General features: G+C 39.4%; 1 protein-coding gene across 1 annotated transcript in view; it reads right to left on the bottom strand.

Moving 5' to 3' along the window:
* LOC132914984 (acetylcholinesterase-like) overlaps window positions 1–21099 on the bottom strand; it is a 152063-nt gene that overhangs the window by 3079 nt on the left and 127885 nt on the right. The window contains exons 4-5 of the mRNA XM_060974576.1: window positions 14162–14325; window positions 2720–2877 (exon numbers count right to left, since the gene is read on the bottom strand). Of these exons, the coding sequence (XP_060830559.1) occupies window positions 2720–2877; window positions 14162–14325 (322 nt within the window). The remainder of the gene's footprint in view (window positions 1–2719; window positions 2878–14161; window positions 14326–21099) is intronic.

A 21099-nucleotide genomic window follows, 5' to 3' on the forward strand; every position in this document is an offset into this window, starting at 1 on the left:
TTATTTGAGCAGTAATTTGTTATTTAGTACTAAGATATCTTGCTCAGTTGCGTCAATTGCGTTGCTTTGTAAGCTCCCACAGTTTTAGACCAATTAGAAAAACTTACCGTTCACGATGAACGAAAAGAAACCAAAGCAGAGCCAGCGCCAGGGAGAATCTGCGCCTGAGCTGCCGATTGGACGTGCGTATGCTGTTGAACCGCTAGCGGTCAGTAAAGTGTTAATTATGAAACCGACGTGATAGCACGTTTGAGCATTGATACACTACGCGATACACTAAACTCCAAATTCGCAAAATGTGGACTTGCGCGTAGAACCGCGTGGTTGTCTATGCATTTTTAAGTTTGGAAAGTTTGGAAAAATTGTAACTGGTGCAAAAGTTGGCGGGAAAGAAATGTACCCACCGGGTATACAAAATAGAGCACACGTTGCTATTAATAAAATAACAATCAGTATCACCTGACATTTATTTAGTAGGTGAAACAAATTTCTTTTTAGGTTTCACTTTTCCAATCGCATTGACGAAGATACGAATCCGCACAGATATGTGCGTTATTTATTTACAAATATATCTATAAATATATGTACATGTACATATACAGGAACAATTCTTTGGAATAACGTTGGTAGTTTAGAATGTCGATGAGCAGTCTCTTAAAATTGTCGAAGAAATGTACAGAATGACACTACTTGTTGCACAATTTACAAAATCGATAGACGTACAACTAAATTGCCATGTTCAGGTATACTTGATAAGCTTCCTTGCAAATTAATAGAAAACAATTAAATTAATAGAAATTTAAAAAATTAATAAAGTAAATTTTTTTTATTTCTCTACGTTAGGAATTACGTCCTGCACGCATGTTACTCGAACGCCCCTGTATATAGCACCGTGATTTATTTAATTATTAATTATTAATTCTTCGAACCTCGTAGAACAAAAGATGAGAAGAAACGATCGCCTGGCCGTAGATTAAATCGTGAGACAAGAGGGTTAATTCGATGGTGTCTTGCTGGTCTCAGCGGCTACTGTTCGGGACTATCGAGTCTTCGGATCGTTCGTTTAAAATAACGAGGGCATGGGGTAGAAGCAATTTCGTTGGAGGACGCTAGCCAGAAAGGGGAGTGGCGACAGCGAATTCGATTCGACCGAATACCAGCTTTAATCCGGAACAATCTCGAGCAAACAAACGCTCGGAATTATGCGACGGAATGCGAAACGAGAACACGCGTTGTTCGAGCGTCACGCAACAACAGCAATCGGATAATTGCTCGAAACGTGGAAACATCGAAAATCTCGTTGATATCGATCCTGACCTCGAGTTATTTTTCCTGCCCCGCTGACGCAATCTTGATAATTTTTCGACGAAGTAATCGCCAACGCGTTGGACAGGTCGGGCATCGTAGCTTTAGGAACCCCAAGGTGATTCGTCGAGCAGATAAAGAATGAACAGCAAAAGAATGAATCAAAAAAATGAATGAGAGAGATCGAGAAGAACGACTAAAACAAAGCACGTTAATGTGGTCCTATTTGCAAAATACGAATCATATTAGGTTGGTGTTTATTAGATTAATTATTAATTAATTATGAAATTACAGAACGAATATTCGTTATTGGCTGGCACGAACGATCAAAACATTCGTGAAATCTCCGTATGCGAGTTTCTGCAGATTTTGTTGCAGGTAGAAATTTGACGAAAAGTAAATCATTGATAGGTGTATCGTAGATGTACAATGGCGGACAGAGGAAGGTTAACGTCTTTTAATCAACCTGTAGTGGTATGCCTTATACAAAGTTAGCGATCTATTTATTAAAAACCGAGAAGCTATTACATTACGTCGAACAAACAGATTTTTGACCAAGCTGAGCAACACAAGTAAAATAATTAAATTTTCGATTTCTATCAAATGATAACAACATGTAAAAAAAACATATAGAAAATTTCTCATCGTTGGAATATCAATTATTTGCATCAAAGGTATCGTACATCATAATATTTTATAGTATTATAGTATCGTTATTATATATTATCACTGTAGAATATTATACAGCATTATAAATTAATAATATTACACGTCAGATAGTCGTCAGTGAGCTGTCCTTTTCCACACTTTCAGCAGCGTTCAGTTGCACGTGACTGATCTGTATGGGATGAATCGTGCGACTAGTGGCAAGTGTGAAAGGGGCCTAAGGATCTCGGCACTGTGCTCGAGCGTATGTTTGGAAAGTGGATAGCTGGATAGTGGATTCGAAGTCGCCCAGCCATGAGGTGTCGATTACACCATTGTTTACAGAATGCATGAGGTAGTTTACGGGTTGCGAGTGACCCGACGTCTTGGCATTGCCAAACAAGTGGAGACTTTGTCCGAAGGATCCGATCACGGAGTGAGGAATGCATCGATGCGTTTTTGCTAAACGGAGTGTAAGGGACTGCAGTTACCTCAGAGCCTCGAAAGAGCAAAGTCTGTTGATAAGAAGATCTAACAGATAAATATAATATCTATATGAAAACGGATAAACAGATAGACAAATATCCAGTACAAAATGCATTAAGGCTCGTTTATACAAGTAGCAAATTTAAATCCTATTTCGTTCTTCGCTGTAACGAGGAAAATTCTTGAGAGAGGAAACTTGCAAGCGGGTAATTAACGAGAGAGTCGGAAAAAAGAAGAGGACGTTCTAATGAGGTTAGGTAGGTAGATTAATTTTGACACGAACCTGGCACTCCCTTCAGCTTTGGTAGAAAGTCGTTCCAAAAAGCACAATACGTGGTGTGTGGTCCTTTCCCAAGGCCGTTCTCCTGCGCGTTTAAGATGTAGTACTGCGGTCGGTCCCTCGAATATGGCGGCCAGTCGGCTTCCTCGTCAGTCGGTTTCCTGAAAAACAATCGATCAGTTAGTGGAAACCTACTCTGTCACGAGTCACGTTCAGCGTGAATCCAATGATCAATCTTTTGCGCTATGGAACGAATCATCCGCACTCGAAATTAGCTTTGGAAAGAAATAGAACACCGAATATATTATACAGGATGAGTGAGAAATCGTCGTACAGTTGGGCACGAGGCTATTCGTGAAAAAATAAGTCGAGAAAATAAAATGACATTTTTTCATATGACGCTACGTTTATAGGAAGAACGAGTTTGAAAATGATCAAAAACAAAAATGTCAACTGTACTTTAACTTGGTTAGATACCGAGTAGGATTTAGTAAATCATCAGTGAGAGGTTATTATACATGGTGAAAATAATGTTAAATAATATTTTTCCTTTTAAGAAAATTTTTCAAAAAAATAATTCTCAAGAAAATGAAGTGTGAACGAGTTTAATTACGAACTGGTCTGATGATACATTTTCGAAGAAAAGAAAGAAAAAATTGTGTTCCACATTTTCGATTTTTCACGTAGAATCGCCTCTTACCCGCTTGTACTACGATTTTCATTTTTTAAAAGGAGTATTTTAGTTTAGATGAAAATTTACCAACTTTTTAAACAGAGTGTGACTGAAAAAGGAGATCTTTCTGTAGCGTCCCTTAATGTTCTTTAATGTTCCTTAATGTTCCTTAATGTTCCTTAATGTTCCTTAATGTTCCTTAATTGTACCAAACATAAGCAAACTAATCGTCAACTTCTTCTCACTAATTTGAGTGAAACTTTTTGAAATTATCGAATCGCTGAGAAAAGTAACGTCGATGATACTCGAGTGCAAAAGGTTAATATTAGATATCAAAGGTTTCCTATTTCAGCCTTATAATCGTTTCTCGAGTCCAAAAGGATATAAGAACGTTTCAAATTTCTTAGTGGAAAGATTAACGATGACCTAGCTGATATTCTAGTTGGTTTAAAATTTCAGCTGCAGCTTAACTACCCGACTGTGGCAACCAGACGGGACTAAAAATCCCTAGGAAGTAAGATCGAGCACGAAACGATAGATCAACGTGAACCAACTACTTAATTTATTATTTCGGAACTATATCGCGGATTTTTATGCATTCATGGGAAATTTAATAGTGAAAAAATATATGTTCTACCCGTGATTGTAGTCGCGTGGAATACAATCGCGGAATAATTTTGGAACAGATGAATTTTTACCAACGAAATATCTACACATTTTTTATACTAACAATTAGATCATTCTCTTCCCTAGTAAGAAATATTAAATTACAAGAAGGTTCGGTTTCGGAACAAATACGATGTAAAGAATAGACGATAACCATCGTTGCATGACATCTAGCAAACATGGAAGTGCATACAACTCAGATCCCGGACTATTTCTCGGCTTCTATAAAACGGATCGAGATGAAATATACCCTATTTTCTTTCCCAGACACTAAGCTATACAACAGAGAAAAGCTCGTCAAAATTCGCTCAGTAGCTTTTACGTGATGCGAGTGCAAACAGACAGACGAATTCCAAAAATGAATTCTTTTCACTGCGTAGCTTATGAATTATTCTCGGCTGACTGTTTTATTTCTTTCTATTCCATGTACAGACACCATGTTTCTACTCTTTTTTATTACAGTGCTGTAAATAATTATAAACTCGAACATATTTTCCGCGTTACTTTTTTACGTTTCCATAAAACCACTGATTATATCTAGATACGTTAAACGAAGTTGTTTTTGTGAGGTTAAATCAAGTGCTACAGGATATCAGGAGACCTTATATCAGGCAGAATTATTGCTTTTAATAACTACTGAAAGAAAAGACAGAAAAACAATTTTTCAACAAGACAATGCTCCCATCTATACAGCCACTACGATCAAAATTTTGGAATAGAATTATTACCAGGCATTCAGTCTGAACCCGATCGAGAATCTATGGGGAATTCTAGTAACAAAAGTTTACGACCAGGAGAAGCCACCTATGGAAGATGTAGTTGAACTTAACAAAGGAATAAAATCCGCGCGGATATTCAAAACGAAATTTCTAACAAATTGATGGATAATGTAACTAAGGGATTAATGGAAGTAATCAGACATATCCACTAAATATCGAGTGAAAAGGTAAGTAAATTAACGTTGAGTTTACGTCGTTTCAGAACGAAAAACACAATTTCAAGAGAAAATTCAATTCTTTCCAGACTTCAAAGGAAGAAAACTCTTGTTCGTATTTTGTATCTTTACAGTTTTGTTTCATATTATACTATGAAATTATATAAACGACCCTTTTTTCTTTTAATTTTTCTTCTAATATTACGAAAAATCTAAAAATGGGATTAAGTTTGTATTTACTCGTTGCAATGTATGTGTACAGACAGATATTCAAAGTAACATATCCAGCAGTAGATGAAACAAGCTTTCATTTCTGTAGTTACGTTCATAGGGATATAAAAATGTGTAAAAATCTGCAGTCTCTTCCTAACGACTCAGTAGCAGCGGTAAAAAAAGGAACGTAAAAAACGATGGTTTGTTATATTGTTTTTTATATCACAGGGGGATTAATTGGCGATGTCGCGAGGATATTACGTCGCAGGTAATTAATTCAAGTTACAGATAGCTGGAGACACGAGTCGTGAACATGGACCGGGTCTCGTTTAAAATTAATAACAACCAGCGTCGGTTAATAAATTGGACGTTGACTGGCCTATCAGAGGTTACTTTATTAATTATTGAAATAGCCTGTCTTTTCTATCGCTATCTGCTGCGTATCAATCAAATATTTACACGGCTATCTTTGTCTCGTTAATCAATTAGCCGTCGACAGATCGACTTTCTTCTCGTTCAACCGGATCAATTACAAACCAACAGATCCGTGTAATATGATAAAAAGTGAAAATACACAGAGTTAGATAAGACTCACGTAATCATAAAGATTCGTTGGCGTTGTACAGTCGCCTGAAAAGCACATCTTTTAGCAGCGCTGAAACATCGGGTTCAGCGCTGCTGATAACCACAACTTTCGCCTTATCGTTGTTGGTTTCTTAAGTAGTCAGCTGTTGCAACCTCCTTGAAAACTTTGGAAAGCGTGTGCCTAAAACGTGTGGCAACAAGTAAGCGATGACGAGTATACTCGTCGAACACAGAGTGCATGTGGCTGTTATAATATAGAATTAAGTTGTAATGAAATGACTGTTTTATTTTTTAGATTTATCACCGACAGTCGTAACACAAAATATTGCCATTTCTTCATGACGAATATACTCGTCAACACCAGCTAACTGGTTAAGCTTGCAGTGCCTGGTATTTTCGAACATTCCTTGTGCTTTGATCGTCGCCGCGGAAGAACGTCGAAGTAAAACTATCGAGTTCCACGTTTCCTAACCTACAAAACGTGCTGCAAACGCGATTACCCTAGACTCGCTCGTAGTATTTTCTCAGGTTTCCACTGATAGTTCCAAATATAGTTTACACGTAAACGTAGTACGCATTTTAACTAATTTGAATTTCCCTAACTCAACCAGCCGAGTGAACCAGCATCTGGCCAGGTATCGAACACGCTTGTTCCAAGCAAAAACAGAAGAAAAATACGATAACACTGGGACGATGTCTGCTTTTTAACAATTTTAAGACATAGAACGCTAGTGGTAGTATCGGTCCCATTTCAAGTATTAAATTGAAATTAACCGTTTGCATTAAGTGGAAAAAATTATAATTGGAATGAACCCTTCTCGAGATTACTTTCGAAGCGTCGTTCCACATTTTGGTCCGCGGTTATTTACATAGACAACACCGCTGTGTCTGACACATCGTCACACAGACATTAGCAATTGCTAGTTGAAACAAACATCCCTAAGTTTGGTTTCACATGGCGAACAAGATTGATGGAGATAGGTGTTCCCGGAGTTGGTCGAGTTCATCAGTCTGGAAAAGAATGAGACATAGTGAGATCGAATGACACGCGACCCTCGACGATTAAGCAGTTGTGCAACTCGATCTGAACTTAATCGTCCATGAAACAACACTAGTTCGCACACGAGACAATCGTGAAACTTTTTTATTTTCGACTTTTTTAAATTAAACTTTCGCTAACGTGTTTGTGAGATTTTCCCGATTAAAACAAGGCTAAACACGATATGGTTTAAGTCACATTTACATACAGACGTTACATATTCACATATTGGACTTATCAGAGAAAAACATCGTTGTCCAGTAGTACTGGACATAAATCATTGTTCAAAATGTAAAGGTAATGTTAATTTTCTCATCTTTTCAATTGAAATTTAGCGCCTCTTTCTTTACTTTTGCTTAATCCGTTGCATTAATTCGTTAGTTAGACTGTCCATCAGTTTATTTGAAGTTTCGTTTCGAATATCCAGCCATGTGGATTTAATTTCTTTTGTAAGTTCAACTACATCTCCATAGGTGGCTTCTCTTGGTTGTAAACTTTTCTCGCTAGAAATCCCCACAGGTTCTTAATGGTTCCCCGTTAAGTTCAGATCAGGACACTCAATACTATGGTAATAGTTCTATTCCGAAATCTGGAAGCCACATTTTGATAGCGGCTGTATGAATGGGAGCATTGTCTCGTTGAGCATTGTTCTTGTGTCTCTTCTCTTTAGGTAGTTATGAACCAGTTAGTTGTTTCGAACGAGTATACTCGTCACGAAAAGGTGTAGTATTTTCTGTCATGACGAGTATACTCGTCATGCGTAAAAAGCAGTTACAACTTGCTGTTTAAATTGCATTTTAGTGGAAACAAGATCATATTCGTAAATTTTAAGATTTAGAATATCCAGCCACGCGGATTTAATTTCTTTTGTAAGTTCAACTATATCTCCATAGGTGTCTTCTCCTAATCGTAAACTTTTCTCGCTAGAATTCCCCACAAGTTCTCGATTAAGTTCAGATCAGGACACTCAATACTGACTATGGCAATAGTTCTATTCCGAAATCTGGAAGCTACATTTTGATAGCGGCTGTATGAATGGGAGCATTGTTCTTGTGTGTCTTCTCTTTAGCTAATTATGAACCAGTTAGCCGTTTTCAACGAGCATACTCGTCACGAAGAGGTGTAGTATTTTCTGTAATGACGAGTATACTCGTCACGAAGAAATGGCAATATTTAGTGTCATGACGAGTATACTCGTAATGCGTAAAAAGTAGTTACAACTTGATGTTTAAATTGCATTTTAGTGGAAACAAGATCATATTCGTAAATTTTAAGATGTTTAGAATATTTCACCACCAAGACGAAATAAAACGAACAAATAAAATATAAATAATTATTACGAAAAGGACTGTATATAGCTCATATAGCGACACATTTTAGGTGCACACTTTTTAAAGAGTTCGCAAGAACTAACTGACTAAAATCAATGATTCTCTCGTGTAACGGCTTTCGATTTACCCTTTACAAAAGCAATTTCACTCAACGTGTCCAGACATGATCAGCGGTTTCTTGGAAATAACGAAGTGCCGCGGACAATGTGTTCGACTTTATAGTAATTCGCTGTATGGCACTGTAATATACACGAAGCACAGTTTCCAAGGATGTCGCGGAGAATCACCGCGAGTTCCTCCTCGCACGACGTCCGCCAAGTTTCATTTCGATGAGCCAGCGAAATTATTCGTACGAGTAGCGGGGAAAAATTAATCAACGTGCTCCTGCTGCCTGGCAAGCAACCGAAGCTCTTCGATAAGCTGATAATCGGCAGCAACACAGATAACAAAAATAAAAGGGGAAAGGAAAAAGAGAGAAATGCCGCGGGCTTGATGGATCATGTCCGCTCGACGCGTGACATATCGGCCTCTTTGTGTCCAGGCGTCGATAAATAATTCTTCAGTTTCCGTTAACCCAGATTGAAAAGCCGTGCCGCGGAACGCGTCGCGGCCTCGCGATTGTTAATATTTAATATGTGTCGTCAAACACAACGACGCCCAACGTCCGGAATTAATTCGTTGGCTGACTTTCCGTTTGCCCAGGCTACGTCACCGGCCTCCGTAGCAACCTTCTGGAATTATTAATCGGCCCTCAGATATAGATTCGCGGCTCTATTCTCGTGTCAAAGGTCATCGTAACGTCGCTTCCGACGGATTTTTGTGAGACCTACAAATTGCACGACTCTTCCATTAGAAATAGCAAGTTTGCGACGAGTCTTCGTTTCAGTGACCTAAAATAACAGCTTAGTGGAAATATTTCTTGGAGAAGAGAGCTTTCAATCGAAGCTAGTTATCGATAGATTCCATACAAAATTTCTCGACGAATTAAACGATTGAAAAGTAGTAATTTTTTTATCGTTCTTACTGGGAATAACCGTTGTAAATGATTGAAACTCGACCATCATCGATAAATAATTTCATTTTATTTATCAGTATGCAATATAAATGATCAGAATTTTTATTTTCTGATTATCAGTAATCATTGTCGATAGCCTGAATTTTATTTTGTTTATCGATCAGCATTATCCATGATGAAACATATTTTTAGTTACCTTCGGTCGATATCGACGACAAAATTTCTTCTAATTATATTCGACTATTGTTAATCGTTATTGACAATACTGATAATTAGTACTCTGTGACAATGTAAAAGAATGTAATTGCAAAAGTTATTTATTAAGCAAAAAAAAAAAAAAGGAAAGAATGGTATGAAAATATACGAGACGAAGAATAGTGTAAAAGATATTTTAGAACAATACTTCTATTAAGAAAAATTGTATTGTTAATATTGCACTGCAATATCTTTCATCCCACTCTTTGTTTCATATATTTTCGCTAATAAATGGGTTTTATAATTAAGCTTTTTCACGTTTGTCCATGAAAATGAACTAATTATCAGCAATGTTAATAACAATTGAAAACAGCCGAATCTGAGCAGAATAAATTTTCTCTGGTGATAATGATTATCAGTAATCAAAAATAAAATTCGGACCATCGATAATGGCTACTGATAACCAAAGAAAAATTATACTCATTTATATAGAATACTGGTAACCAAAATTAAATTTCCATCATCGATAATGGTTATTAGCAAAGAAAATAAAATTCTCGTCATCGATAATGATCGCCTTGTAATCAAATAAATTTTAATCATTCGCAATGGCCATCCGCAATTAAAATTTTTTAATTAAACATATCAACTCTTATACCATAAATTTTAAAATTTGTCTTATAACAATTACGATATCCGCTTTTTTATTTATTTATTTGTTACTTTATACCTTATTTATATTTCAATTACATTATATTTTATAGTTTATATTATACAGTCGTCGAGTATTAGAGAAAAGACCAGACGTTTTCGACGCTTCCTGTGAAAAGATTTTCTTCGCGCAACGTTTTAGTACACGTGACATTCTTCCGCCTTTTGCTCCACTTTTGCTCCACTCAGGCTTCGAATCCAAACGCGAATACCAAATGCAATTTTAAGCAACTGTGATATTCAACGTGGTCTTAAATAACTTAGCAAGGGAACAGTAGACAAACTTTTGAGAAAATTTCTTCGGATATGTTGAGATCCGAAGTGATTTTGCCGAAAAAGCAATCTGCTAACGCATATAGAAATTATAACGAAATTATACAGAAACGTATACACGAGTATCGGTCTGAAACAAATAATAAACACAGTTTCTCTAAATATCCTGACTTACTAATATTGGCTTGGCAACTAAGTGATTGCGGCTTTTGTCAATACCACCTAATGCCAAAATCTGCAATCACTCAGTTGCCAAGCCAATATAACGAGCAATCAGCTGTTCAAATATTTTGACGATCCCTGCGAAGTTTATACGTTCGCGATAAATATCTGCCAACTTCTACGTACATTCTCCAATTTGTTAGAAATTTTATCAGCATCGTGAGTGACAATCGTAACGCGTTATAGCGCGAGTGAAATTTCCGAATGTTTCCTATAACGTACGTAACGTGTCCATAAAACGTTGCTACGAGCGTTCGCGAGTAAATGTCTCGACTAATCCGAAGGAATAAAAAATCCGGAAGAATATTTCGAACGACGGTTTCAGCGGTTTCAGGTTGTTGGATTTATTCAGCCAGGTGTTGTGGTCTCTGGCTGCAGAGTGAAATATCAAACGGCGTGTCCGTGGAACTCCGAATGGAAATAAGAAAATAAGGAAATTGGGAATTTATCTGCCGATGAAAATCGTCGATTCCTATTCCCTTTAGCATAGACGCGCGCCACGACCATCTTAAATCTCGATAAATTTGTCTTGCCCCGCCCGGCTCGCGCAGACTTTGATTTACGAGCGAATAATCCTACCAGGATGAAATATCGTTCGATTCTTATCCCATTAAGCGAGCCGCCCTCGCCGAATGGCTGCGTTTAATTTATTTATAGAGACGTCGCGAGAAACCTTGTATCATCCTAATGTAGCCGATAGCTTTGCGTCGGTTGAAACGTTGCAACGGCCTAGATAGCTAGCTGATAGAGGCGCAGGTCAGGCGACCAGGTTTCACAGGATTCCACGCGAACTGGATAATAATGCTGTTACGTCCAGTGACGTAGTGAATATAGAAATAAGCGGGTCGCGATAATCCTAAGGAACCGTCATAAAAGGAGGCTTTTTGATTTACCGTTAAGTCCGTCAATTGGCATAAAACATCTTCGATTCAAGAGGTTCCTTATGGTTATTGCTCCATCAGATAAAAATAAGGGAAACGTGGGTTTTCCCATATTTCCCAGGATTCCAGCCGCAAGCGACCAGTGGTGGACCGATCACCACCGAACAAGAGTGTTCCTTTGCAACAGCATCGTCACCGGACTTCATCGACAGTCAACATCTCTTGACCGGGTTTCCACCCTTTAATCATTCACCTACTTCTCTTATACCTTACGCAACAGCGTAACTACCTTCTCTACAAAGTTATTGGAAATATATATTATAACCTGTTAACCTCAGTGTTACACTTGTAGCGGCACTCGACACCAACTATAGTCGGACGACGGCAGTGTGACGCCAACGTCTCAATCCACATCAGAGACCAGGCCACACACCGCCGGTGAGATGGCAGTCAGATATCTACATATTCTTATTGGGTACCCTCGATAGTCTTAAGGACTCACCATAAATCTGGACATTTTCATAGCTAAGGTTTTTCGGACCAAACAAGGATCTTTTATTTCAAGTGTCCTCTACATTTATTGTTTATCATGGGAAGAGACGGGAAACTTGGTTTTTCTCGCGTTCGGTATCTTCCATTAGCAACTTTCTCTCGAGGGAGGCTAAGACCCTTCCTAGTCCACCAAGCTTCTTATTACCCAATCAAAAGCAATGTCTATAGCCCTCACTTTCCTAGCCAAAATTGTCCTTAACGAATCAGCTCATCTCGTGTCCTTGGACACACCCATCGCTAGCTCTCCTCCGCCACAACATCGTTATTAAACTTCACTTATTCTCTATCTTTAGAATAGTCAACATTTGTTTACCGAGTTTCTATCCTTAGACCAGTCGCGTACTTAATTTATACATGCTCATCAGTGTAACTAGGTTCTATATGAAGTTCTCGGAGTGAATTGTGATTTATACGTATCAATTCAGTGTATATTCCATTGTAACTATTGAATTCATAATAAAGTTTGATAAAAATAAAGTTAATAGTTGTGTTACGGCTCAACCTTCTTGTTTTTATCATCTAAGTCTCGAGTTTACGTGACAGCAGCGCAGTGGTTAATGTCTTAGGTTACGAATGTTTTGGGGACCCAGGTTCAAATCTCGGCACCCGTAGTTCGATTTTTCTTTCACGATACAAAAATGAGAAGAAAAGCAGCAGTACCTCAGCAACAACATCTACATCAACAGCGATCTACATCAACAGCGACATCTACATCAGCAGCGGATCTACATCAACAGCGACATCTACACCAGCAGCGATCTACATCAACAGCGACACCTACACCAGCAGCGATCTACATCAACAGCGACATCTACATCTATACCAGCCTCTACACTAGCAGTAGCACTATCACCACAACAAACTACTATAGCTATCTACACCTCATTACTAATTCAAGCACCCCCATTATCCTAACCGAAATAAGGGATCGATCTGTTCGTGGCGTCGATTAGCTAATCGTAACGGGAATTTACGACTGCCGTTGACGCGCTTCCTCGCGATCGCGTCTCTCCACGACTGGTCGAATAAACAAATGCAGCTTGGTAAAATCGTGTGCCAGGTGAAGAGAAATGCGTACAGCACAAACAAGACGACGATCGATAGTTTCATTTCGTTAAGAGGCAAATTGATTGTCGCCGATGGTTCCATAGGCTCTCGACCACGTTGCCAACTTCCTGTTGGCAGCTTCTCGCACGGTTGCGAATATATTTGGAAAATTCCGACCACGTGCAAGAGAAGAAACCTTCTACCATCTGCTATCTTCTATTTCTGTAGAAACACGCAGGACAATCTAGTAAATTTCTATGAATTTTTCACCACCTCCGTGAGCAGCTTGTTATTTCTGCAACGTGAAATTCCACGTACACGCGTCAGGACTCGGCTGCTCGGTTATACTACGTATGGTATGGTTGGTTGCTTGCTAAATCAGCTTCGAGAAAGTCTCGTCCGATTGGAATTATATGCCGTTTCCTCGAGGGAGAAAAATATTCTCGAAAGTACGGTACTATCCGGATAAATAAGCACAGCCGTGCAACAGCCCGGACAATTAACCGGAGATGCAGCTTTTCATAAATTAGCTGCTGTTATCCGAGACTGACTTAGTTCGCAGGATACCGACAAATTTCTAACTAGACCGCAGATTTCCGTAGGAAATATTTTCATAAAGCCAACCGAACAAATAGCATCCAAGTAGAAATTTATTTCATCCGTTGAATATATCAAAAGTATACTATACGTTGAATATCTCGCGTATTTTCCCATGCTGTGCTCATTTCTGCTACTTTAACTTGCCTCACGAAATGTACAAAAATCCTGTATTCGTAAGTTATTCAGACAATATGAAATACCAATGGCGAATAACACGGAACAAACAGTTGCTCGTTTGCCATTTAAATTACCGAGGAGGAGCAACTCGTTTGACCGAAAACGCTATTTACTAACCTCTTCGTTTCATGCTAGCAATTTTCAGGACACGTGCGTTTCCACGCAAATCATTCCTATACAAATACTCTGCAGAGTTTCCGTGTTATTTGCTCGTGAAATTGTTCCACGGTTACACGCTTAAACTGTTTCGTAGTTGAGAAAAACTGGCCAGATAAGCTGCTCCTCAACGTCGAATATGTTTATGTCGGTTATGGCTTTTACGCAAACTTACCCCGAATAGGCAAACTTGGAGAAGTAGAGTATCATCCTCAAGGACAGGTCTCGTTCCTTTTCCGTGTACTTGAGGGTCGAGTTGAGAGGATGGCCGAACACGTACTCCACCTCGTCGCCGTGCATCACTCCCATCCACTCACCCCATAGGTTGGTGCTGGTCCTCTGAAACACACAGCAGCTCGGTTATACCCGCGTTAAACGCTCTCGTTCAAATACGTTGCCGGGCTTGTCGTCATGTATCAGGCCTCCTCCACCTCCTCTTACCCCTTCCTGTCTCCCACCCTCTCTCAGCGTTTCGTGCCAACCCCATAGATCGACCCTCGTCTCTTCGCTGACGCGATATCGCGTTGCTATTAACCGCTGGCCATCCCGCAGTTTGTCAGTTTTCATTTCAGCCGTGCCACTTGCTCGCTGGAAACGGCCTCTCGCCGGGAAATTGATTCCTACCGAGCGGAAAAAAGAGGGAAAAAGGAAAAGAAAAAAAAGGGGAACTTTGGCGTATTTTGCAAAACACAGTTTCGCAAATGGGCGAAACTATTTTTTATTCTCGCGTTTGACCAACAGGATTATCGGAGAAAAGCGGCGGAACGTAGAATGAGACTGTTGTTATCGAAATGTAGGCGAGTTACGGATTTTGACGAAACTTATGGCGAAAACACGCGTATTGATATGGTTGGCAGTTTACGTGTCTCTGATAATTCACGTGCAAATGGAGCGTAACGTCAAGTAAGAGAAAAAAATTAACAAAGGGATTGGAATTTTTCATACCTTGTTCAGACATATAATTTCTGACAAATATTCGTCATGCACCAGTTCAAGGGAAATTTTTCCCTACGCTCTCCGGAGACGCCGCAAATGTTTATGTGCAACCATCAACTTTGAGGAACATCGTGATCCCTTCAATGTGGACGATGGTCGATATAAAAAAATACGTGTGAAATATTCTTTTCAGATCTCCCATACATGTAAGTGGCATGAAAATCGGTATGTACGCGTACGATTATGTTCCCTCGTAAAACAAGTTACGTTAGGTTTGTGTTAAGTAACGCACATAGACAGAGAAAAGTAATGGAGTCGAGCTGACACACAGACGAGCGAGACAGTTTCGCTATGAGGGATTCGTCAATCGATCGCCTGAATATTTATGGCATCGTTTTCGTCGTTGTAATAATGTTGCTTTCGTGACCGATATGATATTGGCGGAAGCAATTTGGAAACGATGTATTTCTCAATAATGCAGCGAACATTTTTTCGAAATATATCGCGCTGCTTTTCAAGCCGGATGTAATGTTACGAACCGAACGCTTCCTGAACTCGACACTCGCATCGTTGAAATATGCCGGTCCTCTCAGAAAACATGGATATCGATGGAAATTTTTTGACGCTCCAAAACGAAACTCCGACCTAATGCAGACCTAACCTAGATACCATTAGGTCAGCAACCCACATTCGCCTCTTTCTGTAATAATGCAAACAGGTTACCCAGCTATCAGACAGGATTAAAAGATGGATGATTTAACGCGGGAAGAAAAATTGTGAGGAGAGAAAACAGTCAGCATTTCGAAGCAATATACGCAGAATTAGAGAAATGTAAGGGAAATTGAAACGGGGATGCTGAGAATGGCTGAGCAGTCTATCAACTACCACTACCTTGAAGAATTTCTTTTATGGATTTATGCCAGTTGTCTGTTTCTTCTTAGCTGTCATTTTAATTCGGGTATTCCCTCTAAGGGGACACGAAGAGATTATTGATGATTGTATGGCACGAAATTATGCAAACTCTAAATTAAAAAGAGAAAGAATATATATATATATATTATGCTTTGCTACATGTATTGGAAAATTTAAGAGGAGATTCTCGAAGCCGAAATAAGACGAACATAAAGAATAAAAAAATTGCTTTTTCTGCTTTGTTTTTCAGTTATTGACAGTTAAAAATCGGCTAAAATGTCCCTACACGCGAGCAAACCTCCTTACACGAACGAAAGGAGGTCAGCCTAAGCAATGGCGCGCACAGTGATCCTCAAACCGAACATGGACGGCAGCTTACTTCGTACAAGTCTAAGAGAAGAAAACCACGATATGCAGATACGTAAACGACTCCGCGCGACGTCCTGCGAAAGAAATGGTACATCAAACATTAAACCTGCTTACTCATGGAAATCTGTAAAAGTATATAGAAAACCGCCCTATGAAATTATATACACATCATATAGTTCGCAGCATATTTGCTTACTTGGTGCCATTAACCTATTCTCTTTCCTTTAATAAATGATAATAAATGAAAAAAATGATGATAATCAGAAAAATCTCACGACACAAGTTAGTCAAAATTTAATTTAAAAACAACCAAAAATAAGAAAGTTTCATCGTTGTCTCATCATGAATAATTGATATTTTTTCATGTTCGACTAAATTCGGATCAAGTTACGTTATTCAGCCGTCAAACTCCGCCATATGTCAAACGATATATTACGATCCCCTGGGAATAGGCAACCAGCCCCACTAGTGAGGATGACGACCGGTCAATTAAGGGGGAAAAAGGGCGACCATTTACGGACACACTATCGTAGTTGTGACGTTAATTAAGAATAAAGATGAAGGGAAGAAAATGGCGCGGTATTACGCGAAGAATAAGTATTCAGGGTATTCGAGACGACTGAGACGCAGCCAGGTGTCGAGACAGAAATTATTCTAATATAGTAGCTACACTGAAATACAGAGTCTTTAGAGGATCAACGAAGCGTCAGCAGCCTGTGGAAACCGGCGAAGCTTCTTGTCCCGGGACATATCTCGCGTTATGGTTATCGTCTCGATCCCGCCTAGATTCTAGCCTAGGGAAAATTAAGGCCCGACCCGGAATCGTTGGTAATTGAACGTTCGTCCTCGTGAATAGCGTCTCCCGGTAACGTACAATACCGGCTCGTTCCTAACTTTCGTCCCCTTCCTTTGCCAGAAGCCTCCATCATCCTCCGTAATTCAAAGTTACGCGGAAATTTCGCGTTTACTCGGTCGCATCTCTTCTTCGTCGAGGTCTTCCTACAGTTACGACGCCAGCTTTTAATCCGCGTTTAAATCTGCTCAGCTTGAACTGATTTCAGAGTTCTGCGCGAATTCTTTCCAGAAAGTTCACAATGGCAAGGTCGCAAGTCCGGGTGCACATCTTTCGAACGTGGAATTAACGAAGGCGCTGGTTAGTCTGGCGCGATCGAATCTTGCAAAGATTCACCGTGATGTTACAGAAATTAATTAAACGTACTTTTCTGCTTTAACTTCCACGTCCCTGCCATTGTTAGGCGTCGTTCACACTGTGATGAACCGCTTTATTGCCGAATAGGTAAACTCCGTAAGATAGAAAACGGAGAAAATTGATGAAATTGTAGAAGAAAAGCATCAATCTGATGCTGAAAGTTGCAAGATTTCCAAAATGTCGAACATTTCGAAAATTTAGAGAAGCGGAATAAACCAGTTTGGCCTTTGAACGTCCCGTGTTGGAAAATACACCGTGCGCCTCATCTCGACATTTTTATACGAAGAACCCTCATCGAGCAATCAGACGACGATAACTGTGCGTGTAATACACAGTTAAGAATATTCATCGTGGAATGAAGGTACGCGCAACATTGTTTCGTTATGGATAAATTGTGTTGCTGAGAGCAGAAGAGAGAAATATGTACTGGCTGTGTTGGAACTGGGTTCGTTATCGGATGACGATTATAAACAGCAATGGCTGGGTTGTATTATATCGGTGCAGGTCGTTGGTAAACACGGTAGATCCGCGTTCCCGTTGCAAACACTGCGATTTAAACAACCCCTTGCCTCTACCCACTGTGTTTGCTCTCCCTTATCGATGATTAACAGATTCACGGTGCAGCAATTTCAAAAATACAGCGAGCGTTCCGCTTATAAAAAGAGGAACACCCGTTATTTGATTATAAGGAATGAGCCATAGATACGAAGAGATACATCGATATTTTAGAATTTTAGCCTGCGGCACGTCATAGAACGCTTAATCAAATTTGTGCAACGAAGATTGCTGACGTAACGCCAAATTGGGATGTTCGTTCTGTAGCGTAGGAATTTGGAAAATAAGAAAAATGATACGAGCGAATAGATGGAAATAAGTTGACCGATACAAAGTAGTCTAAGATCCAACACTTCTATTTTCATGGATCTCAGAATTTGTCTCGGCAGCGGACATTATCCGACAGTTGATCAAATTCGTAACAGCAAGAGACGATACACGCAGTTGCAAATTCGGATACTCGTTCCGCGGTCTATGACTTCGAGAAACAAGAAAGACGATAAGTCGATGGAAATAAAGTAGCTAAAATAGCGAGGTAAACTAAGGTGCGATTCTCGAATCGTATTTTCAAGGATTGTCGAACTTGAATTTTTCTTCCGCTTATCGTAGCGCAGATTTGTTTGTTTTTTATCGAAACAGACGAGAAGCAGGTGTGGTAGATTTATAGAGCTACAGAGATTTCTAGCAGCATAGAAATTTCTAGAAACGCCAGAAATACACGTAGCGCGTACTCTTGAATTCGTAGACTGACGTCACGGTTTCTGCTGCATTTGAGTACAATACGCGAGCAACGATGTGTTATTTATATGAAACCTCGCCAATTCTGTGTCAATTAAGGATCAGTCGGTAATTCGGTCCGACCTCTAATTCGGGATTGAATTAAATTTCATGGAACGTGGCCCCCTATCGATCGGCCCGGTTCGAGATCCTATTGTGTCGGTTTTCTCTTCTTCTGCCCTTTTTAAAAGTTCGTCGGGACGTCGTATTATGCACGGATTTCCAGTTATTTCCGGCGAATCCGGCCGGGATTTAAGAATACACCCGGCTGAATCAATAAATGGCCCAGTTGATAAGACGGCTTCCGTCAGAAGATACAATAAAACCGCGGCTCTTCCGCCTCTTCTCGTCTCCCCCGTGCCGAAATATAACGAAATCCGGCGAGATCGAATCCCGAGCAGCCAGTTTTCCTTATTGGCTTCTCCAAACCTCTATTTCTGTCGCTCTAGTTGCCTATCTATTTACACGTTTATTTACCTAATCAATTCTTTTATCCAGCCTCGACACACTAATTATTATTATTACTATCGTAGTTGTTCTTGTTATTGTTCTTGTCGTTGTTCTTGCTGTTCTTGTCGCTGTTCTTGTTGTTGTTCTTGTCGTTGTTCTTATCGTTGTTCTTGTCGTTGTTCTTGTTCTTCTTGTTCTTGTCATTCTTGTAATTGTTCTTTTTGTTGTTCTTGTTGTTGCCCTTGTCGTTATCCTTTTTGTCGTTTTTGTCGTTGTTCTTGTTGCTGTTCTTTTTGTTGTTCTTGTCTTTGTTCTTGTTGTTGTTGTTCTTATCGTTCTTGTAATTGTTCTTTTTGTTGTTTTTGTCGTTGTTCCTGTTGTTGTTCTTGTCATTGTCCTTGTTCTAGTTCTTGTTGTTGTCCTTGTTATTTAGTGGCATAGGCCAATAATGTGTATAGTAATTGTAAATAATACATACATACATACATATAGTTATAAAATATAATATGATACAATACATACATAATGATTACAAAAAGATATAATAATTACGTTACATTCATCGTTACGCGTACATGTATCCCACGGTAGAATTAAAAAATGAAAGGGGAGCTGAAGAATTACCTGCCAGTTTGAAGCTTGTATTTAAACGAAATTGAAAAATCCGAATAGAAGCGCAGAATATCGCCATAAGAAATGACTCGTATTGAAATTCGACCCACGGTTAGTTGGAAAAGGTAACGTGCCTTACAAATAAAATAGTTTTCTGACTTTTTCTGTCTTGGCGGTACGTAAAAATCCAATTTGCCTGAAATTTGGACGGTTCAGTCGACCATTGCTAATTACTTGTAACAATTAGCGTCAGATCGATCGTTGGCCTCAGCCAGGGCCGATTCTAATGCTCGTATTTGGTTTCCAATTTTAATTTTCAAACTTGATTTTCTCAAGAACGAAGTATCAAAGCGAACAAATTTTATCCCACATTTTTCTCTTATTTTTCCACCAGCAATTACCTGGTGTTGCGATCAAGAAGATTCCCTAACACCGATAGAATAGAATCGCGTTGCTGCTCGAATAAACCAAATTTTCTAGATCTTCCTTGTGACCAGAAACTTTCGGTTAGTTTAGGTTTTAGTTTGCCTTCAGCAAGATTCCGCTTAGGTTTCCGATCCGCTTGGCCCTAGAGCCGCGAAGAACTTCTCCGCGAGTTTCCCAATGACGTTGTTGTCCCGAGAACTTATCGAAAAGCTCGGATCGCTGTTGGCTGAGGACAGAGAAGAGAAACGTACGAGTTAGAAGCTACGTTCTCGAAGCTAGGTTTTCAATCGGTGGCGTTCTCGAAAGCCACGACACGAAGTACATCAGCAAACGTTGAGGAATCAGAAGCTTGTGAAATGATCGCGCCGCCAAGTTTTTCCCAAAATCTTGCATCGTCTCGCATTTTCTGCACACATGCTCGAGCAAAGTTTAAGGAACGTCTATGCGGAAGTTGATAGAGCGGAGGCATTAAAGTTGAGAGGTCGATTTTTCGCCGCCCGAGACGTCGACGCGATGCTGCGCTGCTTTTCCAACTGTCGACGGAGAAACATCGTTCCGTTTGCCCTTGGCGACTTGTTCGTCCTCTTCTGCCCCGCAGCTCTTTCAAATGACATTTATTACAGCGATCCATGGTATTTGAAAACTGGCGGAAAAATTGGTTACAGAGGGTAATGGTCGAGGAATAATGTTTTCGAAAGGAAGAAAGAAAATTGTTTCGTTGGATTTTCACGAGTCTGTTGCAACGACGCAAAATTATTAATCAACCAAGAAATAAATATACAATTATATAATTTCTGACAATTTCATGGGATTTTATATTAATATAAAACATAATTATTCGACCGAATGTTGGTAAATATTTATCG

The sequence above is a fragment of the Bombus pascuorum genome, chromosome 15 (assembly GCF_905332965.1).
Source record: "Bombus pascuorum chromosome 15, iyBomPasc1.1, whole genome shotgun sequence".
NCBI lineage: Eukaryota > Metazoa > Arthropoda > Insecta > Hymenoptera > Apidae > Bombus > Bombus pascuorum.